This window comes from Cryptotermes secundus, unplaced genomic scaffold (assembly GCF_002891405.2).
Source record: "Cryptotermes secundus unplaced genomic scaffold, Csec_1.0 scaffold795, whole genome shotgun sequence".
NCBI lineage: Eukaryota > Metazoa > Arthropoda > Insecta > Blattodea > Kalotermitidae > Cryptotermes > Cryptotermes secundus.
In genome coordinates this window covers 614,994-641,105 of record NW_019745094.1, presented here as the reverse complement: position 1 = coordinate 641,105, position 26,112 = coordinate 614,994, and the positions used below count along the sequence as shown (strand labels likewise).

The 26,112-nt window shown below is 36.4% G+C and overlaps 2 protein-coding genes across 7 annotated transcripts in view; one reads left to right on the top strand and one right to left on the bottom strand.

Annotated features, from left to right (window-relative positions):
- Positions 1–4: 4 nt before the first annotated feature.
- On the top strand, positions 5–15,241 carry LOC111874969 (ubiquitin-like protein 7). Of its 2 annotated transcripts, none has more exons than XM_023870876.2 (8): positions 5–225; positions 1,085–1,186; positions 2,404–2,507; positions 4,846–4,979; positions 7,219–7,381; positions 9,225–9,327; positions 10,704–10,879; positions 14,558–15,241. In XM_023870876.2, exons 1-8 carry the CDS (start codon positions 81–83, stop codon positions 14,762–14,764), a joined length of 1,134 nt encoding a protein of 377 aa, XP_023726644.1. In that variant the 5' UTR covers positions 5–80; the 3' UTR covers positions 14,765–15,241. The 2 variants fall into 2 exon arrangements, with proteins under 2 accessions (XP_023726644.1, XP_023726645.1); XM_023870877.2 differs by lacking the exon at positions 5–225 and adding an exon at positions 246–493.
- Positions 15,242–24,731: 9,490 nt separating this feature from the next.
- LOC111874971 (glycine N-methyltransferase) overlaps positions 24,732–26,112 on the bottom strand; it is a 12,576-nt gene continuing 11,195 nt past the window's right edge. For all 5 annotated transcript variants that reach the window (XM_023870882.2, XM_023870880.2, XM_023870883.2 and 2 more), the window contains one exon: positions 24,732–25,492. In XM_023870882.2, coding sequence (XP_023726650.1) covers positions 25,327–25,492 — 166 coding nt within the window. In that variant the 3' untranslated portion in view covers positions 24,732–25,326. The remainder of the gene's footprint in view (positions 25,493–26,112) is intronic.

Here is a 26,112-nt window from a genome sequence, read left to right as displayed (position 1 = left end):
GCAATACCTTGAGAATTGAGAAGCGCGGAGAAGAACGGACCAGGACGTTAAGAAGTCGAGAACGTCGAGAAGTAAACGAAATGGGTGTAAATGTAGTATTAGGAATTCGATTGTCACCAAATTCTTTTCAGCGAGTGACATTGGGTAACATTACTTTAGACTCAAAAGTTGAACACTTAAAGCTGGAAGCTTCAAGGATAACAAATTTGCCTAGACATTTTCTAGGTAAATGTAGAGACGCACTTTTAACATGGTGGCATGATCTGACATTTCGTAATTATTTATTACAACTTGTTTACGGGTAGGTGTTAGTGTGAACACTTCGCAGAATCGGCTGAATTATGTCATAACGTACACCGGACGATTCGGTTGTACTGTTAACACCCTGCATGGCATTTATCCAAACTGAAGTTTCAATAGGAACCAACAAAATTCTTCCATTAAGGTTAAGTCCATATGTAAACGAAATTCGATCGTCATTGTGAGTTTCGAGGTAAGAGATCAACTACTGCCAAGATCTTTTGCTTTTGAAAGATACTGGAGATAAAATAGGAGTACAATGAGACAGTCTGTCAGCATTTATAGATTTCAAAAAAAACCTTGACACATGATCTGCATTTGCTCTATTCTGAGTAATATTTGTAATATGTTTAAACTGGAATTTTTTTCTGGTTTTTCTAGCAGTCTGAATCTTCTGGCCCAACTTACTTACACCTCAGAGGTTCAGTGATTTGTAGGACACTGAAATGTTCTCACTGTATAAAATTGTCACTTTACTTTAAAAAAAAATTAAATGATGACTGTTAGAAATATTATTAGAGGATTATGAAGAATTTTATTACCCATGCGTGATGTTAGAATTGTACCTTCCCTTGTACAAGCTGGTTAGGAAACTAGCAACATTTTTCAAATTCTTTAAATCATCATGATTACATAATGTCGTGACATCCAACTCCAGAAAGTGATTAAAAGATTTGTCTGCTTAAAGGCACAGTTGTTTGTTGGAAATTCTTCACCTTTGTGTCCCTTACATTCAATATGTATGATGTCATATATTCTTATGTACGTGTACTTCTCTTTACAGAACTAGTTTACTGTGGAAATATTTTGGATGATGATTCAACACTAAAGTCTTGTGGCCTGAAGCCTGGTGTAATGGTTCATGTATTGAAGAAGAAAGAGAAGGGTTTGTATTTTCATATTTGCATACACATAATTGTGCTGGTCATGGTAGCTGAGCAACCTGAGGCATGTACTGCCTTCGCTTGCTCGGAAGCTGTGATCATGGGTTTGAATCTGACACAAGGCATGGATGTTTGGTATATGTATGTGTTTATTCTGTGTCTGCATTGTCCTGCATTTAGTTAGAGGCCTTGTGGCGTGCTGATCACCCACCCAAGCAGTCCTGCCATCTGTAAAATGATCATGAAACTGAAAANCGAAACATACACGTCGAACCCCCCCAGACGATTTAAATCCCTGACGAAACATACACGACGAACCACGGCAATGGGTTAATATGTAAAATCATGTTTCTTCTTCNCATCAGATGGCAGGGCCCAAGGGGACTGTAGAGCCAATCGAAAATAAAACATAATTGCGTATATTGTACTTTTAAGTGAGATGGTATCATGTCATTGTAGAAGAATGTATTATGTGTAGCAATAGAGAGTATCTTAACATGTAAAATCATGTTTCTTCTTCATGTAAATGTAAATAGAAATTGGTTACTTTATGACACTGTCACAGTCTACACTGATTAGTGCAAATGGTAGATGATTGATGAATTCAAATGAATTGGATGGAATTGGTTATGGTGTAATTGAGATACTTTCCTGTCATTTGCCTGGAAAGACAGGAAAAGCATGATAAACCCCAGTCAAAATATCTGGTGCCCCAGTTGAAATTTGATCTGAACACATTCTGAATATGAGTCTAGAACATTATCACTATCTCAGCCCACTTTGTAATAACCATTTATTTCCAATCACATTAATTTGTATTTTAATGGTATCTTGTTTGAATTTCATTGGGGGACACCATCGTTCAATTGTTCAGTTCAAACGTTCGTAAATCCAGATACAGGTAGACACCACAGGATATGGAACAAGTCAAATACAATATAAATACAATGACATCTGTACAATAAAAGCCAATTTGAAAAATTAATAAGATTACAAATTACTTAAATATAGGTTAAATGTACTTATACATTATAATTTGAGTCTGTTAACAGAAACAGTGTCGATGAGTACATCGCTAATAAGTAATAAGATTATAAATTATGTAGATACAAGTTAATTATACTTGTGGATAAAAACTTTATTTCTTAGTGAAATACAATGAAAAATTTAAGAGAGTTAATTTTAAAATGATAGCTAATATCATGTTCCTTCAACGTAGACATTCGTTTGCCTGTTGGATCAATGACAGAAGCTGATGTTCAAGAGCTGGTGATGGCATTCCGCACCTTCACACGGCACCCTAGTTACCGAAGTGCCTTGCATGTGAGTCACTTCATTAGTTTGTAAGCTGTATTTCAAGTATCATGAAAGTATTAATTTTTCTTTCACTCGGATGAATAAAGAAAGCCTACATGCCTGATGGATGAAGCAGGGTGTAATTGTATGACACTCTGTGCTGGGATTCAGTATCACACTGATCATCAGAGTACTGTTAACCTTATAAGGTGTGTGCTGCATTAATGTAGTGGCATGTACTTGGTCCAGCTAGTCGAGCATTACAGTACAGCAGTGCTAAAGTACTCCTTTATTTCTAGCCAACCCATAACACTTGTTTCTTTGGAACTTTGTGCATTGATCTGTACAGAATTCTGTAATGTGTTTCTGCTATGAATTGTTTACAAACATCAATTCCAGAAATGGCATTGACAGAAAGAATCAACTTCTAGTCATGTCTTGTCCATGTGATGTTTCTCTTGACAATGAGACACTGAACACTGAAGCAGAGTCACTTGTGTGTTAGGGTGAGTGGTAGTTTAAGGGCTATGATTGGAAGAGATAATTCAGACATGTATATATTGATTAATCCGCATAAATCACCAGCCAAAGCCATGTCATGGGAAACCTCAAAACCTGCCTATAAGTCGAGACTGGACCAGGGGGGACAAAATGGCTAATAGCTATTCTGTTAAATATCTTAGACAGCTGGGTTGTTATGGGGTGTGTTTGTGTGCGCATTAATTTTTTATTTGTGTCTTTTTTATGCTTTATTCTTGTTATGTAACTTTTGTTGGAGAATATGGAAATGGACAGAAAAGTATTTTTCTTATGTTGGAACAAAGCATTTTGAATAACTATAACCTTCTGTCATCTTGTAGTAGCAGACAAGATAATCAGAAATTTGATCTGGCGTTGGTTCAGAATTTCTTGGAAATGAGTGCAGGGACATCTCATTCAGGAGGAATACTAAACTCAGAAGCCAGTCTAGTTACAACACTGATCACTGCTCCAGATGCAGAATTACATGAGGCATAGCCAAGAAGGAACAAACAGCTACCAAATTTCAGTGCTCAGAGTGCAAAGTCAAGTCATGTATAGACCTGTGCTTTTGCATTTACTGCGCAAAAATAAACATTTTACTCATAGTTCCAGCACTGTTTGGGAAGGAAACAACTTTCAGAACTGTAAGTGCTCTGCCGTTGGATTTATGTACATGATATCTTGTTTTATTTCAGGCATCTGTTAGCTTTTTTTAATAGTGATATTTATGCTAGTAAAAGAGTAGTATTATAAATTTAGCAGTATGTAACAAATATTCTATTTTTTCAATGCTGGTAAAGGTAAAAAGAGGTAAAGTTTTCCCTGTGCTTAACTAGTTAAGCACTATGCCATAAAGGCATATGAAGGAGTGGAGGTATAGCTCCACCTTTCTCGACCTCGGCACTAGATGGAGGTCAGTGGTCTTCTTCATACCCCTGCCACTTTACCTCTGGAGTAAGAGCCCCAATACCCATTGGATAGGAGACTGGGTAGGCCCCAGAGTCCATCTGGATGCTGTGGAGAAGACAAAAATCTTGCATTGCTGGAAGTTTAACCCATGCCAACCAGCTCATAGCCCGTCTGGTACCTTTACTAATTAAAATCTGGCCACCAACCTGAGGATTTAAATCACCTGTTCCTGTATGGAAAAAAAAAAGTTGAATCAATTAATGGACAACCTTTCCCTTTAGTCTGCCAAAAACATTCTTCTAGGGAACCAGAAGACCTCAGAATATATGTATGGCCATATATGTGTTATATTATTGAACTGATGGGCTATTAGGTTATGTAACAATACAAGAATTAAAAACAAATAGTGAAACATTTTTCATAAATAGTGTCATTAAATAAAATAAATGTTGTATATCCTTTGTTCAGTATTTAGATGTGTTTTAGTTAAATGCCTTGTATCTTTATTGCTTTGACATTATTTTTAGAAAATTATTTCTGAAGATGTGTACTCTCAGGTAAAAACATCTTTCTTGGATTTAGAAAGTATCATTCAGGAAAATATGTTTTGTAAAATTTATAGAAAGAAATATTTTGTTTATCTGTGGGGGTTTGTTGATGCTCAGTCCATTACATAAATTTTTACTGTCCTTTCTATACTCATACTGGAAGATAAAGAAAGTATGTAAATAGTGTTTAAGTCTGTGAATATACCGAAATTGTTAGTAAAAATTTCAATTTATTCCCAGAACTGTGACCACGAATTTGAAGAAAATAAAAATATCTCTATGAAAGGAAAAAGCAAACAAAAAATGATTACATTGCAGAACTTAACAAGTTGGTTTGGCTTTTAATCTGAAGTTTCTTAGGCCTTATAAAAAATTATCTATTTCAGCGTCTGAGCCGACCAGAGGTTTTGGAGAATATTATGATGGCTACACCTGGGCTTAGTGAAGATCCAGTTGCAATCTCAATTATTCAGGATCCAGATTTGCTTGTTCATATGGAAAATGCAGACACTGTCAGGCGGTAAGTCTGAGGTTATTTACAGGGTTTTGCATGGGTATTTGTTGCAGGGTATCATCATCATTCTGAGGATGATAATGGTGATGTACTCTGTCTGCTGTAGGGTGTGTCATCATCAACTGGCGACATGAACCTTTATCTTATCATTAGACAGTTACCAGAATATATTTTTAACATATTTCTGGCAATCATATGCTAGTGGGAAATTAAAACTTACTTACACAGGATTTTTCTTTCATATGGTTACCTACACAGGACATATCCAGGTTCATAGAATAGATGAACTTTAACATTGACAATATTTATTTAGTTGCTTGATGTAAGGACATCATGATGTGTATACCATTCTGTATTAAGTGGCTTTTGTATATCCATTGCATGGTGTGTCTTCAGGTTAGGAAGGAGGGGACAGTCTTCAGATATGGAGCGGTCTGTAAATGCTGTACGTGAATACCACACCTCCAAATTAGACAGAGCCACAGTCTTGCATTAATTTCCTCTTGTGGAAGCACTTCATGATTTGCTAGATTTGATATTCTCATTGAGGAGACTGCAAAGATTACAAGTTCTAATTCAAGAGAACAAGATGCTTGGTTAAGTATTATGTAGCAAATACATGATACTTTAACCTTTATAATATGTGCAGTGCATTATTTGATAGTGTATGTGTGGTCAACCTAGTGGAACATTGTAATATCAAAGTACTAGTAAGATACCTCATTGTTCTGAGTAAACTTACAGCAGCTGTTCCACTGGTAATATATCCGCTGTTCTGTGCAGTCTTCTGTTAGGGGGCTAGGTGGGTGAGTAGGAAGTCTTAAACAAATACAGTACTAAGTAAATTAAATATTCTTGGGTGTTTGTATTTGGAAGGTGGGGGTGAGAATGAGGATGAAAGATAGGCAGCCATCAGGATTTTCAAACATGGACAACAGTCTGCATTGCCTTGTTATGCTAGACAGAAAGAGTGATACTATTAGCACAATATAATTTCTCATTGTCATGTCATAAATTTTGAAAAATAAAGATGACACTGAAAGAGGGCTAATTTTGGGGAGTGACTCAGTTAAGACAGTCTCATTTTACAGTGAAGGTGCACTTGATGAAGATGGAAGGGTTGGAGGTGCTCACACAAGTGGAAATCAAGATAAAATTCTGTCAAGAGCACAGCACATTTGGAATTTTGGTAGTATCGGTTCTTTTGCTGGTGGTCTTGGTGGACTGAAAATAACAAGAGGCAACAGAAGTTCTATCCTAATTAGTTCCCTTCTCCTAATTTCCATGGACATGATCCACTATAGGTTGCAGAGGCCAATATTAAGACACGCTTGACAGTGGTGAAGATGCTCTTGACTCATGATGTGACTGTATTTTGGCTGTAATAATATAAATGGAACATGATTCTCTAAAGGTTTATGATAGTGGTCAATTCGTTATATGAATGTTGGACATTGTCTGTAATGTGTGTGTGTGTGTGTGTGTGTGATGCAGAGAACGTTTCAGAAATGGATGTAAGTGTTTACTTGGGAAAAGACAGGCAGAATGCAACACAGATGATGGTGAACAGCCTAACTACAAGAGTGGAAGAGGTAGGCCACAAATTTTACATTTATGAAATGTGAAACTATCATCCAATTATATATCATTTATTTTCTTTTCACAGCTCAAATTATGGCAATTGCACATTTTGTTGTAATATAATAAGTATGTCAGCAAAATGAATGCTAGTAAATTTACATAGATAATTTCTCCTCTCCATATTTATTTGATGACCTGTGAAGAAGAGTTGTGAACTGTTGTGAAACTATTGAACAAAAGCATAAATGGATGGCTGTGTGTTCTGACAGCAAGATACCAGTATCAAAATGATTTGAAGAGACAAGTGAGTGAACTTACTGATGAGTATGTACAAACAATCAGCACGAGGTAACTCCTATAGTGAACATGCCATAGCTCAAATACTTATCATCGTTGAAGACAAATTTTCAATATATTCTCTTGCAAATATATTTTACTTGAATATTTTAGCAGGAATAGCCCCAAATATGTATACATTTCGTGAATACTAATACCATTGGTAGCTGAAACACCTGGATTATAATCTGGGCACCAGTGTCAGGATTTAATTCCCACTTTCTGTATAATAAAGGTAAAACTGTGAATAGTAAACTAGGCCTGTATACTTGTTCCTGCAATAAATGATTTCTTTGATGTGTCTTAAATGTATTGTATTTTTTTTCAGGATTGCTGAACTTCATCCAGCCCTAGCTGAAGCAGCCAATCATATAGCAGCTGCTGTTCATGAAGAAGCTGCAACTGGAAATGTTAGCAATCAGGGATCATCTTCGGGATATTCATATTCCCTGGATGCCCTTAGTGATGAAGAAGAAATGGATTCCTCCCAGGTAAGAGGAAACCTGGCTGTTGTATTATTTAAGTATTGGATATTGGGTTGGGGGGGGGGGGCTAATCATTTCCCCAAGCACTCAGACCACTACTGGATCCATTGTGCACCTCTGTTTTTACTAGGCCGTTTCAAAAGACCCCTAGCCTTAGTGCCAGATTCAGAATCTGCTTGATTGAGGCTCTACTATTATCTGTTAACTACAGCCATGCAGAGCCAAAGATCTTCATTCTATGCCCAGCAAAATCTGGCATTGACAAAGTACATCATAGGAGGATTCCTCCTAATGTCCTCATTTCTGGCATATAAGTTTACTTGAGAGGCCTGTAACATGTATGTGTCAGCTGAGTGTACAGTGGCCAGTCAACAGTCCTGTTACTGGCTTACACATTTTCCTGTCTGATACCAGTAGCTCTAGGCTTTTTTCCTGAAGGCCCTTCATTGAAGAGATTCGACAGTCTTGTACACAGCATAGCAGCCCAGTATTTGAAGTGCTTCTTGGTCAGCCACTATTAATCTTGAGTCTACCAATACATGGAATTGCTGGTTTGGGCCTAAGAAACAAATTGTTCAATCTGTTCTCAGCCAAGGCATCTACATCCTCATTGGCCCACTGTGGCCAGGGACCCAGAGGAACATTGTCTTGTTTGTGTTTTTCAAGGTACAAATTGCATATCAACATTCACAAATTTGCTTTGACATAACCAAATGCTTCAAGGTCTTGCAAAGCTGTCTGGATATTTAAGCAAATATAAATTTACTTCCTTGTACAGTCCCTTTTTTGCAGTCCTTTGCAAAGGTTATTTTTGCCTGGAACACTGTGGCATGTTCACCATGTGTGAAGAATAGCCCAAACATTGATGTTGAAGTGAACTTGGTACCCACATTCACAGATAGCATAAGGATTATCCTATGTCCAGGGGTTACTGCTTTGGACGCTGAACACACCCACTGCATAAAACAATATTTTGTTTGTCCAGAGAATATTAGATAAAAGAGCACATCTTCAGTGTGTTGGTGTCATAGCTGTTCACAGAGTTTCATGCATAGAGGACAGTCATCTGGATACAGGTATGTGCTTTACAAGTGGTGGAATGGATGTAGTTGATTGTCAAGAAGTACTTCAAGGATCCTTGGTTTGGATAGTACCAGTTCTCACACAATATTGTGTTAGCCCTCCATGATGCTCATTTCACAGCTGTCTGTCTGTACAGTTTGTGGGCAGCCTACATTCATATGTGCCATTGGTGTTACACACTTCCTGTCTCAGGGCGATGCTGATCCAATAATGAAAACACATTTGCATCTGGATGATGTTGACCAGGATAACATAATGTATATTCCTGTGCAGCAGTACCAGCTCAATTATTGCTGGTATTGAGGGTTTAGGAGCATGTAACAGTATTAGTCACATGTGTATTCCATTATCTTTCAGTCACAACAGACCCCATGCTGTGCACTGTGTATCTTGAGCACACCTAATAACATGCTGTGTATAGCCATGAATATCACTGCTGAGAAGTATGTTACCCCATTTGATGGTGACATTTATCTCAAAAACTAAGCACCTCAGGACATGTTGTGTAACATTTTCAATGTGTTTTTTTTTTAACGGGGTAATATGACAATAATTGAATAACTGAATATGATCCTTGACTTATATCAGTTGTGCCAATATGTAACAGTCAGGAAACAATGTAAATATTTAATGCATTGATTGGTGTGGTGATTTCCCTATGATTGAAACATGTTGTGAATAAAGAAAATATATGAGAATACAGAGAATTTATTTGTGTGATGGTAAAAGCATTATTAATATATATCGTGGAATTGTACTTTTACAGTCCTCTGACTCTCAGCCTCAAGGAAGTGATGGTCTCTCACAGCAGCAGTCCTGCTCAACCATCACAGCAGCTCAGCTTGCTGCAGCTTTGGCTTCTGCTAGTGGTGAGATTGTATGTCCAATACATAAGGAGAAAAGTGAATGACATTCTCCAGCATAACATATTAAGTAACAAAGGAACTAACCCTGTTGTTCAGGTTTTTCTTTGAGCAGCTGAAAATTATTCAGTGTGGAAGAAATTTACACTTATTATGAAACTGAAAAATTCTTCACCGTAATCACAAAATATTTTCATTTTACTCGATCCTCAACTGTTTGATCCATTTTACATCAGCCCGGCATATTTGTCCAAGATCCATTTTAACTTTTAACTAACTGCCTGTCTTTCATTTATTGTTCTCTTGTAAGTTTGTCTGTTGCACCAGAAGTTGAATAATTTCAGGTTCATGCCAGTAAAATCATTTGGTGCAGTTTTGTACTCACTGCACTGGAAGCAACCAAGTGTAGAAACTCGTGCTATAATAGAACACTGCCACAGTATGCAGGTATCCTGTTATGAGATGTGTCTTTGGCCTGAAGACTCAAGACAAAAGTGGCACAAATATATCTGGGAATAATGGTTAGGCCACCTCCTCTTTGGGTAATAACTTTTGAACTGTTACATTTATACCAGTCTTATCAAATTCTTAGAAAGAAGACTATTTATTGTAAAGAAACAATGGCTGTTTATTAACTTAGCTGTTATATCACATGTACCTTGAACATGGTCACAGATAAACACATTGTAAAGGAAATATTTATATTACCAAGACACGATTAAAGTACTGTGATACAGTCATTTGTTACAATGAATGTAGCTGTACTAATTTCATGCATTTTGAAAGGAAGGCAATGCACAGTTGAAATTACATAGAATAATCCTAAAGAATGTTCATTAATTGCACGTATAAAAAATAATTTCAAGACTTTATACACAGGCACTTGGATCCATTTATAATAATCTAGTTCTTTTTTAATCTAGAAGTTTAGAAACCACGTTTTAATTTGTTAAATAACCATTCCACCCAATAAAGTAAAAAGGGACATGAACATAATTGATTTCTATTATCTTTAGATGCTTATTGACTATATATTGAAAGTATAAAAGAATGGTTGTAATGCACAAATAGCATTGGTATAAAGCACCCTGTAAAATCAACTGCATTCCAAAATTCAGGTACAGAGTTCAAAATAACAGTATTGTTGTCAGTCATGATTTTTATATAACACATCTTATTGACTTAATATACTATCCTGTTACATATTTCTGTTAGAATTATGTGTTAACATGAAATATTTATGTTCCTTGCACTGGATATAGGACACACCTGCATTTTCAGACTGCAACTTGAAAAGTGTGATTTGTATATACACAAGTATAATGTGCCCATAAAATATTATAGGTAAGCATTTGTTAAATATAGACTGTTACTGTTATCAGGATTGTTTCCTGTTTCAACTCGTGCCTCTGGCTCTGGTACATCCTTAGCAGCTGGTCCCTCATCTGGTGGGAGCCTCATCACAACAGAGATGTTCAGCCAAGCAATGCAGCAAGCCATTGCCAATGTGGGACCAAATACAGGAGGATCTCATACATCAGGGGATGCTGCAGTGACAGTAAGTATCTCTTTTTGGAGGGACTATGTACCAGATTTGTTATGCTACAGAATTCTTGTGCAGTGAGCCTTGTTAGATACTTATCTGTAGCTTCCATTATTTAAAAATTTTTTTTCAGCTGTATATGTTAATGCAGATTCAGATGACAGAAGTTTAAGAATGATAAATTGACAAGAATATGGAAGAAATGAATGAAGACTATTTTAAGACATCCCAAAATTATACTGAAGAGCTCAATAATGTCACAGAAAACATCACTTACAATACCCAGTCTCATGATCAAGTTTAAAATTCAGGATGTCCGAAAACAGAAGTATTATTCCCATACTGCATCATTCAGTTTCATTGTCAGATGACAGCATGTAGTAGCAGAAGTAATTGCAAAGTACAAGAGAAAGCATGGAAAAAGACATGAAGATCCAGAAAACCGTATATATTTATTTTGGCAGGTTTTTCAATTGTAATTTTGTAGCATTCACTCTAACCTTCTTAACTAATTTTAACCACTAGCATAAAGTGCAGTTGGACGGTGTTTGTTTTTAGACATTTGAATATTTCAGGCAAGCTTTTATAAGAAAATTGATATCTCAAGAACTGTTACACCAGATCAATAAAATAAAAACCACATGACTTTAAACTAAATGAAGAAACTAACCAAATTTTTATATTTTATGGAGTAATTATTTTTTTTCATCAAACCTAAAATTAATCATATGGTTCATAATAAGAAAATAATAAAAAGTAAAAAAGTAAAGGTATCCCCGTAACAGGCCGTGGAGGCCCATAGGGTTGTGAGATGATGAGGTTCCCCCACTTTCTAGACAGTTGGCTCCTAGATGGTGGTAAGGTTGTTAGCCTTATGTGCCAGCCCCTCTTTACCCCCAAGAATATTCCTGGTACTCATTTCTGTTAGAGGCTAAGTCGATCCCAGGGCCATAGTGCAGCTGGAAGGATTAGGTAAATTGAGAAAAATCCAATGACCTCATCAGGATTTGATCCCACGACCTTCCGGCTTGTAGCATAGTGCCTCAACTAACTGTGCTACTGTGTGCCCCCTAAGAATATAATATTTCTATTTTTACTCATGTTTTGTTTAAAAATTGCTACATATGAATCCTTATTGCTTTTGCTTTGCAACTGTTCACATTAAGATTTGTGCTGTATTCTTCAAAGCAGAGATACACAGTCTCCTTGAGTCTTCATATGATTAAGGCCTGGAGATGTAATTTTGTAGGTGTAGGTTTTGGTTTTCCTTTCTTGAGAGGATGGTTTCCCACTTTTCCTCCTCCCATCAAATTTCTCACCAAGTGGAGTTAACATCACAGTAGTAAAACTTGGCCCCACAAGATGACAGAAAGTTACTATGCAAATGGTCAGGTGAAGTTTATGAAAAAGAGATTTTTCATCCACTTGAATGCACATTGATCTAATAGTTATTTGCCATACGATGACTCACTATCATATCCCATATGCATGTTGTAACACTTGACAGTGGATTTCCGATATATATCATAGAAGTTTCCTTATGCTGATGTTCACTGCATGTATAATTCTGTTTCCTTTTATCCATTGTAGTCAAGTGTGTCTGGTTCTAGCTCATATGTGTTTCAGTGTTTCACATCAAAAAGTTATGTGACATTACTACAAAAATTTATTTTTCAAACAGCCAGATCATAAGATAAGCTTATTAGAAGAGAAAAAAAGTTCTCATAAACAATTACATCTGAATGTTCTCCAGAAGCCTCACAAAGCATTTCAAGGTATTTGGTAGTGGATTTACCGAGCTTCATTCAAAACTTGATGCAGACACATTGCTTGATTTTGCCATACAAAGCAGACAAAACGAAACACGAAGTCGAAAAAGTACTTGTGTAAAAACAGTGAGTGTTCACAGTGCAGTGTCACATGGCAGACTGATGCAGTAGGCTTGCAGAAGTGTGACCATGCCCTCCCCTCTCTAATCTTCTTTCACTGAGGCAGTTAACACCAGTCTGGGAACTTCGCGAAATCACCTCATATGTCTGAAACAACCACAGTGAGAGACGAGACCTTGGCCTAATTCCATTCTCTGAATCAGTATGAACACATTCCAGATTAATTGGCATAACTATATCAAAATAATATTACAAAGATGCATGTGGAATTTACATTTGCTTGCCCATATCTCTTATTACTATTACACAAACACACTAATTCTCCACATGTGGTTACATCACACACACTCACCGCCTTAAGACATTGGACATGCACACTTAGGGTGGCCACACACCAACTGCATCAAGACAAGCATCAAGACGTGAGACAAAAGATGCAGTCTTGCTTCATTTGTGATTTGTCAGCATCATGACTCAGACCAGTGTGCAGCAGTTTTCATAATCTCATTTGTTTCAACTATGCTCCCTTCTTTGCATCATGTCGCAGACATTGTGCCTTGATTGTTAGATGTCTTGACACATGCCGGTGTGCGGCCTACCTTACTCCTCGTTCTTCATTATCACTAACTTTCCCATATTACACAACACCACCTCTCTGCATGATACCAGAAGTGCTCAGAATTCCACTTAAAAATAGACTTCTTTCAGATTTCTCAAATCCCATTTTCACAGATGATTCACTCCACCCATTTGCTGACACCCCCCCCCACTTCTCAGAAGTCACACTGGCTAACACTATGACACTTGCCTGATGTCTATCGCTTTGGCAAGTGTGCAAGGTTATAACAATCTCAAGTGCAGAGATTAATAAAGGAAAGCAACTGTAGTAACTACCTATGGTATAACTGTATTTTATATGTAGTAGCACTACCAAGCAACATATGGACTTGTCAGTGATTAGGAAAAGGGATCCAAATGCATTCTTTGGTCATCTGAGTACTGGCACAGATGACTCTGGGTTGCAGGTCAAAATATTTTTCAGATTGCTCTAATGAAAGTGTACCCACTCTTCTTGAGCCTGTAGGCCATCCTTCAAAACTAGTACAGCTGTGAATCAAACAGGAAATAATTATTTCCTACTTGACTCCATCATCTTAATATGTAAGAATGTGGCAGCTAGGTCCAGCCTGGCCAAGGACTCAACTCCACTTAACTGTCTGCCATCCAGGCAAATATATGGCACTTTGTCGGCATTCAAGAAAGTCACAAGCCGATTGGAGTGTGGAGGTGCAGCGGGTTTGATAATTCCCTGTTCAGTAATCATCTCAACAATTTGGTCACATACAGCCTCTCATCGTAAATGGCATAGGTTGGGGCACTCTAGCGGTAAATGGCACATTTTATGTTTGGGCCACTAGAAGACATACCATTACCACCTCTGCAGTTTTATTTAAGGAGACAGTATCCACAAATTACTGAAATTTAATAAAAATTACAAGATCTGTTTCTACAAGCTCTCAATTTTGTGTTTTTATTTGGGGGGGGGGCGGTGTTTTAAATGTGCCAGACATTACTGCTACGAGAAGATTTTGCATGAAAGTAAACCCGATTACTGAATGAGTCATGCAGGTGTGTTACATAAAATCTGTATATTACATTTTCATCCATGAGACCAGAGTTAGTGCCAGTCACACACAACGTAGAAGGAAAGGAGTGTATTACTTATTTGAATGTTCATTGTCATACTAAACGTAATTATGAAAATAATTTGATAGTAATCCTCTTCACTGTCTTTATTAATTAGGCAACAGTGCCATCAGTTGGTGGGGCAGAGACAGGTCCTGGAATACAAGCACAGACAGACATGTTGTCACGTCAGTTACAGCAAATGCATGAATTGGGTCTCACAGATGACACCCTAAATGTTCAAGCACTGCAGGCAACAGGTGGTGATGTTTATGCAGCCATTGACATAGTTTTTAGTGGTGCCCTTCCTCCACATTCACCGTAAGTTCTTTTGAAAACAGTGCTCATACAATGAAAATTGTGATGAAGGTTCATATCTTCCATGTCATAATACATAAATATGAAATTGACATAAACAAATTTATGTTATAGTAAATGAATATGTGTTGGCATATTTGTAAGCATGCATGTCTAGAATTGTATAAAAGGAACTATTTAAAACAAACCCAGATTAAGAAAAAACCTGTTTTATTGTAACACTTTTTTCAGTAGAAATAAATATAAAATTATGGGTAATAAATGGAAGCTTATTAACATCAGTACATATTAAAAATGAAGTTAATGGAAAAAAAGTTGAAAACGTTTGAATGTTTGTGGGTTTCCATTCATATATTCTGTTTTGTGCTTCCTGGAATTTGTTATAAAAGGAAAGTTCCAGTCACAAATGGGAAAGAATGAAGCCCACCGAGGATATATGAATGTACTACTGGAAAGAGCAAGCAAGCATGGGTAGGAATGGGGAGGGGGACGAAAAAAGACAAATGAATACTGTAGTATATACATGTAGAGGGTGACATGCTCATATATCCTAAAAAGCAGGATTAACAACAACTATTATTATTTCTAACAATGGGAAAAATAACATATTTATGTAGAAGTGACTGATAAGAAATACATCAGTGTTGTATGTGGAGTATGAAATATTACTTGAAATGCCATATATGAGTATATGGTCATGTATACCTAACTGAAAATGTGGATTGCAACATGAATTCAGGTACAGGAGAGTAAAATTTTGTTAGTTACTGTATGTGGCATAGAGAATCATCATGATTCCATCCCTCCCTGCCAATTGGTACTGTTTTTAAAGCAATATTTTGCAGATGACTACAGCCCCTAAAATCACGTTCTGAAAAACATAGACGTCCTTACATGAGAGTCCATAGTTAATTTTAAGTTTAATTTCAACCTTGACTAGGTCTTTGCCACATTGGTTTTGCTCTTTATGCTGATAACGAAATGTGAGAGAAAAGAGTTTGTCCACATACACATTATTTGCTGGAGCTGACATCATGAATGATACAGTTTTTATCAAATTGGAAAGTGGCACTTTCTGTTGAAAACACACTTTCGCCCACTTTTCCCTAACACTCATATCCTTAAAACTTGCCATTTGCATCAGATTAGCAATATAACATGCATTACAAACTCTTTATACCCATGATAACCATGGGTTGAAATCTCATCATTGCCATGGCCTTCTGCAGCTCCTCATACCCTATTTCACGTGACAAAATGAAACATTAAGTGTGTTTAAGATAGTTTTTGTCATTGAAGTTGAACCTCTTCATCAAGTATGTGAGAGCATTAGTTTAAAGTTGGCAGGTCTTTCTCAAGTTTAATGGCCTTCTTCATTCTTCTCTCAAGGTTAAGTCCATATATAGATGAAATTATTGGGGATCATCATTGTGGTTTTCGACACAACAGATCAACTACAGATCAGATATTTTTCATTCGTCAGATATTGCAGAAAAAATGGGAGTACGATGAGACAGTACATCAGCTATTCATAGACTTCAAGAAAGCCTACGATTCGGTTAAGAAGGAAGTATTGTACAATATTCTGATAGAGTTTGGGATACCCATGAAACTAGTTAGGTTGATTAAAATGTGTTTAAACGAAACGTATAGTAAAGTCCATATAGGTAAACATTTGTCTCATAAATTTCCTATCCAGAAGGGTCTAAAACGAGATGGTTTATCGCCACTGCTTTTCAACTTTTTGCCTTAGAATATGCCTTTAGGAAGGTCCAGGGAAACCAGATGGGACTGAAATTAAACGGGGCATATCAGCTGTTGGCCTATGCCGATGATGTGAATCTACTGGGTGACAAAATAGATACTATAAAGAAAATCAAACAGACTTTAATTAATGCTAGTAAGGAGGTTGGTCTAGAAGTAAACACAGAGAAAACTAAGTATAGGTTGCTGTCTCATCACCAAAATGTAGGACAAAATCAGTACATAAAAGTAGGTAACATGTTTTGAAAATGTGACACAGTTCAGATATTTGTGAACAACTATAACAGATCAAAAACTGATTCAGGAGGAAATTAAGAGGAGATTGAACTTGGGTAATGCTTGCTACCATTCAGTCCAGAACCTTTTGTCTTCTTGTCTGCCGTCTAAAAACATAAAAATCAGATTATACAAAACTATAATTTTGCCTGTGGTTCTGCTGACACAGTTGTACAAAAATTTGTATCTTGTCTTCAAATTTGAGGTCCTACAAGATCCACTAATAAAGAAAAACTTTCTATGCTCATTCTGTAAAATGATTTAAACGGTTCTGTATCCTGATTNTGCATGTCTATGAGAAAATGTTTCCTCCAGCATAATATCTCTACAAACATCAGTACTTATAAAATAATCATTTGTAATCATGAAAACATCCCAGAATAAATTATTTCTACATTATTATATTTACGCATCCTGTTGCACTCTATACGATATATGATATAAACTCCGTCCTAAGTGCAAACAATATATTATAGGTCTTTCGTCTTGCTCTCCTCTACACTACATGTTTCGGCCACAAACAGCCATTATCAGGTGTATACACTCACAGAGCTGTTACACTGCACTTAGTTTAAAATTTAAAATTTAAAAACACAGGTCTTCCCAATTGTTCCTTTCGTCGTTATTACCAAAATCTACTTCATTGATATCTGTCTGATTTGTACATTATCTTTGTTACTTACACATGTCAATTTTGATTTCCCTGAATTAGCACTTATAATCTTCAGTTCTAATTTTAAAATCCTTTAAAATTTTTCTCTAAATTTTAAAATTTAAGATTGTCAGGGTTACTCACTCTATATCTATAGTGCTGCAGTGGCTACTTTTTGTTTCCAGCACTGTACAGGTGGTATTCTGTGTAGTCTCCCTGTGTGCGTGCTGCTGCTTATCTTTACTACGTGTGCTGTGTTTTATGTTGGTGAGTGTGATACATTGAGGGTCCCACATTATCTAGACAATCAGCTTAAAGATGGTGATAAGGTTGTCAGCCTTACGCGCCGGCTGCGCTTTACTCCCCAGGAAAATTATTTAATTCTGTTACATGGATATATTTACTTTTTACAAGTGACCTTGTAAAGAAGTTTCAATTTGGTAGGATTCTGCATATTCCTTAAAGAAAAAAGTGAAACAGTTTTTACTCTATAATACTAACATTTCTCTAAGTGAGTGAATGCAGTATGTATTCCACTCAAGACACTCTTCTCAGAAGTCTTTCTTCCATCTCACTTTCAGCTGGCTGCTTGCATTACAACCAATATAAATGTTGTCCAGCCATCCTTGTTTAATATTTAACACTCCTGATATTTTGCATACTGATACACTTATGCTGTTATGCAGTGTGGTGGTTCATGACCATCTGAACAATTTATCACCCACCAGTGCTTATTAGTAAGGAAAAAGATGAAAAATTGTGTTCTTATTTAAGTGTTCACATTTTAATAGTTTATATTAACAAAGTGCCTATCTTTTAGAAAACTAGAGGCTCATTCATAATGACAAGAACATTTTAAACATAAGGTCTCTGCTACCCTGTGACCGTCTTGACCGTTCTTGATAGAAATACAATGCTCCCTTGGGTTGGGGAAAGATTCAAACCCCTCTGACCTCTAATGCCCATATGTTGATCCTACAGATACACATACAGACTGACTCTTTTACAGTATAGGTGCTTTAGCAGAGATTAATATAAACCTAAAATTGCACTGACTCAAGTCACTTACTAAGCCAGACAAACTATACCCCTCACACCTGTCTTTTTGGATGTTTGATAATCATAGCAACAAAGATTCATGTGACACTAAATCACTTCAAAACTGTCTATAAATTCAGCCTGACATTTCCTCATCGACTTCTTTTCATGTACAGTGGCAGGTTAGCATTAGAACTCAAATTATATTATTTTCTGCTGCTGCACTATTTCCTTTGAAAATCATAATTATGACTTGGGCTTTTGTTGTAACAGAAGAGACATGCGACGGGAATGGCATGACATTCACCTAGCGCCAAAAGTCAGTGGAAGAAACTTTCATTGAAAAATAAGCTAAAGCCTTGCCCTGGAGGCAGCAGCCTCCATGAACATGTTGCAACCTAAGAAATTTCTTTGCCATTTTTGACAGATATTTTTATGTCATACAAAACAAAACAATAGAAAACTATCACAATATTTTCTGTATTATACTAAAGTTAAAGAAATTAGAATTTCATCAGACTACTTTTTATACATGGTTNTTGACTCCATCATCTTAATATGTAAGAATGTGGCAGCTAGGTCCAGCCTGGCCAAGGACTCAACTCCACTTAACTGTCTGCCATCCAGGCAAATATATGGCACTTTGTCGGCATTCAAGAAAGTCACAAGCCGATTGGAGTGTGGAGGTGCAGCGGGTTTGATAATTCCCTGTTCAGTAATCATCTCAACAATTTGGTCACATACAGCCTCTCATCGTAAATGGCATAGGTTGGGGCACTCTAGCGGTAAATGGCACATTTTATGTTTGGGCCACTAGAAGACATACCATTACCACCTCTGCAGTTTTATTTAAGGAGACAGTATCCACAAATTACTGAAATTTAATAAAAATTACAAGATCTGTTTCTACAAGCTCTCAATTTTGTGTTTTTATTTGGGGGGGGGGCGGTGTTTTAAATGTGCCAGACATTACTGCTACGAGAAGATTTTGCATGAAAGTAAACCCGATTACTGAATGAGTCATGCAGGTGTGTTACATAAAATCTGTATATTACATTTTCATCCATGAGACCAGAGTTAGTGCCAGTCACACACAACGTAGAAGGAAAGGAGTGTATTACTTATTTGAATGTTCATTGTCATACTAAACGTAATTATGAAAATAATTTGATAGTAATCCTCTTCACTGTCTTTATTAATTAGGCAACAGTGCCATCAGTTGGTGGGGCAGAGACAGGTCCTGGAATACAAGCACAGACAGACATGTTGTCACGTCAGTTACAGCAAATGCATGAATTGGGTCTCACAGATGACACCCTAAATGTTCAAGCACTGCAGGCAACAGGTGGTGATGTTTATGCAGCCATTGACATAGTTTTTAGTGGTGCCCTTCCTCCACATTCACCGTAAGTTCTTTTGAAAACAGTGCTCATACAATGAAAATTGTGATGAAGGTTCATATCTTCCATGTCATAATACATAAATATGAAATTGACATAAACAAATTTATGTTATAGTAAATGAATATGTGTTGGCATATTTGTAAGCATGCATGTCTAGAATTGTATAAAAGGAACTATTTAAAACAAACCCAGATTAAGAAAAAACCTGTTTTATTGTAACACTTTTTTCAGTAGAAATAAATATAAAATTATGGGTAATAAATGGAAGCTTATTAACATCAGTACATATTAAAAATGAAGTTAATGGAAAAAAAGTTGAAAACGTTTGAATGTTTGTGGGTTTCCATTCATATATTCTGTTTTGTGCTTCCTGGAATTTGTTATAAAAGGAAAGTTCCAGTCACAAATGGGAAAGAATGAAGCCCACCGAGGATATATGAATGTACTACTGGAAAGAGCAAGCAAGCATGGGTAGGAATGGGGAGGGGGACGAAAAAAGACAAATGAATACTGTAGTATATACATGTAGAGGGTGACATGCTCATATATCCTAAAAAGCAGGATTAACAACAACTATTATTATTTCTAACAATGGGAAAAATAACATATTTATGTAGAAGTGACTGATAAGAAATACATCAGTGTTGTATGTGGAGTATGAAATATTACTTGAAATGCCATATATGAGTATATGGTCATGTATACCTAACTGAAAATGTGGATTGCAACATGAATTCAGGTACAGGAGAGTAAAATTTTGTTAGTTACTGTATGTGGCATAGAGAATCATCATGATTCCATCCCTCCCTGCCAATTGGTACTGTTTTTAAAGCAATATTTTGCAGATGACTACAGCCCCTAAAATCACGTTCTGAAAAACATAGACGTCCTTACATGAGAGTCCATAGTTAATTTTAAGTTTAATTTCAACCTTGACTAGGTCTTTGCCACATTGGTTTTGCTCTTTATGCTGATAACGAAATGTGAGAGAAAAGAGTTTGTCCACATACACATTATTTGCTGGAGCTGACATCATGAATGATACAGTTTTTATCAAATTGGAAAGTGGCACTTTCTGTTGAAAACACACTTTCGCCCACTTTTCCCTAACACTCATATCCTTAAAACTTGCCATTTGCATCAGATTAGCAATATAACATGCATTACAAACTCTTTATACCCATGATAACCATGGGTTGAAATCTCATCATTGCCATGGCCTTCTGCAGCTCCTCATACCCTATTTCACGTGACAAAATGAAACATTAAGTGTGTTTAAGATAGTTTTTGTCATTGAAGTTGAACCTCTTCATCAAGTATGTGAGAGCATTAGTTTAAAGTTGGCAGGTCTTTCTCAAGTTTAATGGCCTTCTTCATTCTTCTCTCAAGGTTAAGTCCATATATAGATGAAATTATTGGGGATCATCATTGTGGTTTTCGACACAACAGATCAACTACAGATCAGATATTTTTCATTCGTCAGATATTGCAGAAAAAATGGGAGTACGATGAGACAGTACATCAGCTATTCATAGACTTCAAGAAAGCCTACGATTCGGTTAAGAAGGAAGTATTGTACAATATTCTGATAGAGTTTGGGATACCCATGAAACTAGTTAGGTTGATTAAAATGTGTTTAAACGAAACGTATAGTAAAGTCCATATAGGTAAACATTTGTCTCATAAATTTCCTATCCAGAAGGGTCTAAAACGAGATGGTTTATCGCCACTGCTTTTCAACTTTTTGCCTTAGAATATGCCTTTAGGAAGGTCCAGGGAAACCAGATGGGACTGAAATTAAACGGGGCATATCAGCTGTTGGCCTATGCCGATGATGTGAATCTACTGGGTGACAAAATAGATACTATAAAGAAAATCAAACAGACTTTAATTAATGCTAGTAAGGAGGTTGGTCTAGAAGTAAACACAGAGAAAACTAAGTATAGGTTGCTGTCTCATCACCAAAATGTAGGACAAAATCAGTACATAAAAGTAGGTAACATGTTTTGAAAATGTGACACAGTTCAGATATTTGTGAACAACTATAACAGATCAAAAACTGATTCAGGAGGAAATTAAGAGGAGATTGAACTTGGGTAATGCTTGCTACCATTCAGTCCAGAACCTTTTGTCTTCTTGTCTGCCGTCTAAAAACATAAAAATCAGATTATACAGAACTATAATTTTGCCTGTGGTTCTGCTGACGCAGTTGTACGAAAATTTGTATCTTGTCTTCAAATTTGAGGTCCTACAAGATCCACTAATAAAGAAAAACTTTCTATGCTCATTCTGTAAAATGATTTAAACGGTTCTGTATCCTGATTAAGTTCTTTCGAAACAATATAAACACCTGAGTTTAAATTGTCATGGTGTAGCTCCAAATACCATCACATATACAACTTTTAACTGTACTTTCGACTATATAAATGGTTACAATATTATATTTAAGCATCCTGTTGCACTCTATACAGTATATGATATAAACTCCGTCCTAAGTGCAAACAATATATTATAGGTCTTTCGTCTTGCTCTCCTCTACACTACATGTTTCGGCCACAAACAGCCATTATCAGGTGTATACACTCACAGAGCTGTTACACTGCACTTAGTTTAAAATTTAAAATTTAAAAACACAGGTCTTCCCAATTGTTCCTTTCGTCGTTATTACCAAAATCTACTTCATTGATATCTGTCTGATTTGTACATTATCTTTGTTACTTACACATGTCAATTTTGATTTCCCTGAATTAGCACTTATAATCTTCAGTTCTAATTTTAAAATCCTTTAAAATTTTTCTCTAAATTTTAAAATTTAAGATTGTCAGGGTTACTCACTCTATATCTATAGTGCTGCAGTGGCTACTTTTTGTTTCCAGCACTGTACAGGTGGTATTCTGTGTAGTCTCCCTGTGTGCGTGCTGCTGCTTATCTTTACTACGTGTGCTGTGTTTTATGTTGGTGAGTGTGATACATTGAGGGTCCCACATTATCTAGACAATCAGCTTAAAGATGGTGATAAGGTTGTCAGCCTTACGCGCCGGCTGTGCTTTACTCCCCAGGAAAATTATTTAATTATGTTACATGANAATTTAAAATTTAAAAACACAGGTCTTCCCAATTGTTCCTTTCGTCGTTATTACCAAAATCTACTTCATTGATATCTGTCTGATTTGTACATTATCTTTGTTACTTACACATGTCAATTTTGATTTCCCTGAATTAGCACTTATAATCTTCAGTTCTAATTTTAAAATCCTTTAAAATTTTTCTCTAAATTTTAAAATTTAAGATTGTCAGGGTTACTCACTCTATATCTATAGTGCTGCAGTGGCTACTTTTTGTTTCCAGCACTGTACAGGTGGTATTCTGTGTAGTCTCCCTGTGTGCGTGCTGCTGCTTATCTTTACTACGTGTGCTGTGTTTTATGTTGGTGAGTGTGATACATTGAGGGTCCCACATTATCTAGACAATCAGCTTAAAGATGGTGATAAGGTTGTCAGCCTTACGCGCCGGCTGCGCTTTACTCCCCAGGAAAATTATTTAATTCTGTTACATGGATATATTTACTTTTTACAAGTGACCTTGTAAAGAAGTTTCAATTTGGTAGGATTCTGCATATTCCTTAAAGAAAAAAGTGAAACAGTTTTTACTCTATAATACTAACATTTCTCTAAGTGAGTGAATGCAGTATGTATTCCACTCAAGACACTCTTCTCAGAAGTCTTTCTTCCATCTCACTTTCAGCTGGCTGCTTGCATTACAACCAATATAAATGTTGTCCAGCCATCCTTGTTTAATATTTAACACTCCTGATATTTTGCATACTGATACACTTATGCTGTTATGCAGTGTGGTGGTTCATGACCATCTGAACAATTTATCACCCACCAGTGCTTATTAGTAAGGAAAAAGATGAAAAATTGTGTTCTTATTTAAGTGTTCACATTTTAATAGTTTATATTAACAAAGTGCCTATCTTTTAGAAAACTAGAGGCTCATTCATAATGACAAGAACATTTTAAACATAAGGTCTCTGCTACCCTGTGACCGTCTTGACCGTTCTTGATAGAAATACAATGCTCCCTTGGGTTGGGGAAAGATTCAAACCCCTCTGACCTCTAATGCCCATATGTTGATCCTACAGATACACATACAGACTGACTCTTTTACAGTATAGGTGCTTTAGCAGAGATTAATATAAACCTAAAATTGCACTGACTCAAGTCACTTACTAAGCCAGACAAACTATACCCCTCACACCTGTCTTTTTGGATGTTTGATAATCATAGCAACAAAGATTCATGTGACACTAAATCACTTCAAAACTGTCTATAAATTCAGCCTGACATTTCCTCATCGACTTCTTTTCATGTACAGTGGCAGGTTAGCATTAGAACTCAAATTATATTATTTTCTGCTGCTGCACTATTTCCTTTGAAAATCATAATTATGACTTGGGCTTTTGTTGTAACAGAAGAGACATGCGACGGGAATGGCATGACATTCACCTAGCGCCAAAAGTCAGTGGAAGAAACTTTCATTGAAAAATAAGCTAAAGCCTTGCCCTGGAGGCAGCAGCCTCCATGAACATGTTGCAACCTAAGAAATTTCTTTGCCATTTTTGACAGATATTTTTATGTCATACAAAACAAAACAATAGAAAACTATCACAATATTTTCTGTATTATACTAAAGTTAAAGAAATTAGAATTTCATCAGACTACTTTTTATACATGGTTCTTTGTTGATGGTATGAAGTATTTCTTTACTTGTTTTAGTTTTGATTTTATTAGCTAATGTACGGGCACTTAAGATTTTATTTTGACAATGCAGTCTTGTGCCTTTCTTTGCCAGTTCATCAGCAAAATCGTTTCCATTGATGCCAACAAGTGATGGTATCCATTGAATGTATATTATCTTTTTTTGTGTTTTCCAGTAGTTTTATTAGTTTTTTTATTTCAATTATCTGTCTCATGATAGTTCTTTTGTTTGAGAATATGGTCAGAAATAGGAAAACTATGGAAATTAACAGCAAGAAACCCAGAAAAAAAGCTGTTGCAAATTTTCGATTGAATACAGGACATCACTGCCTTGCAGCACATCTGTGTAAGATAAGAATAACACAGAAGAATATACACTGTGCAACTTGCCAGGAACATCATGGGAAAGGAACACCTCCTTCAGTGCCATAATCTTAACAAGGAAATGCAACAAAGCAAGAACTTGAGTGCTGTCTATTGGGAAGCAAGAAGCAAAATGGGTTAAATGATCCCAAATGTAGCCATTGGAAACCAACCAACCAACTTTTTATACATTGAGACATCAAATGTTGGTGGGCCCAGTCACACTGGCCCTTACAGATGGGCAGCCCTACTCCTCTTAGGGTCACTACAGTGTCACCAGTTGTTACAGCCAGTGTTATCTCTGGAAGACAATTCATGTTAACTTCTCCATAACATGGATGTAGAAATCTGGAATATCAATTTGCTGGAGTAGTTTGAAGTCTCCATAGATTGTGTGCTTGCACTTAGAACCAAATGTTTCCTCCAGCATTTCACTGAATTCTGCTAGCTTTTGGGGGTAGTATGACAATCTGAACTGACTGGAAAAGAAAATACAGTTAAGTTATAATTATTATAAGTCATTTGTCCTCTGCTTATTTATCACACCACAAAGAATTTCAACCAAAAATTCAAAATACCAGAAATACCATCAGGCTTTTCCTAAGAAATACTCCCTTACATATCCTTATTTCTCTTTTTTGACACCAACTTCACTTGACCCAAAACAATAGTTCACCATTTGCACCATGTTTCACAATCAGTTACATTCTAGAACGAAAATAAGCTTTTGTGTATGCATGTGAACTTGCATGGGTGTGTGCATATGTGCATGCATGTGCGCCTGTATCCCAACTGTCTAATATCTATATCTAATTGTAAATTATAACATTCTTCAAATAAACAAATAGAACAGTGCTCTTCCCACGTGTGCATATTATATGAAATGTAACATTTTAATCTGCACTGTTTTTCCAGTGTCTGAGTCTGGTTGTATTTAAAATCAGCACCTCATTCATGCTTCTCCAGCCCCCTAATCTGAATGGATGATAGCTAACAGTTGTGTCTAATAATGAACTTTATCAATACAGTCAACTCTCGATTATCCGGGCTAATGGTGGGGATGGAAGTCACGGTTAATCGAAAACCCGGTTAAGCCAAA

Coding starts and splice junctions, on each gene's coding strand:
- LOC111874969 (XM_023870876.2), top strand. CDS start 81: ATGGGTGTAAATGTAGTATTAGGAATTCGATTGTCACCAAATTCTTTT. Junction 226..1,084: donor TTTGCCTAGACATTTTCTAG/GTAAATGTAGAG, acceptor TTCTCTTTACAG/AACTAGTTTACTGTGGAAAT. Junction 4,980..7,218: donor AATGCAGACACTGTCAGGCG/GTAAGTCTGAGG, acceptor ATTTTTTTTCAG/GATTGCTGAACTTCATCCAG.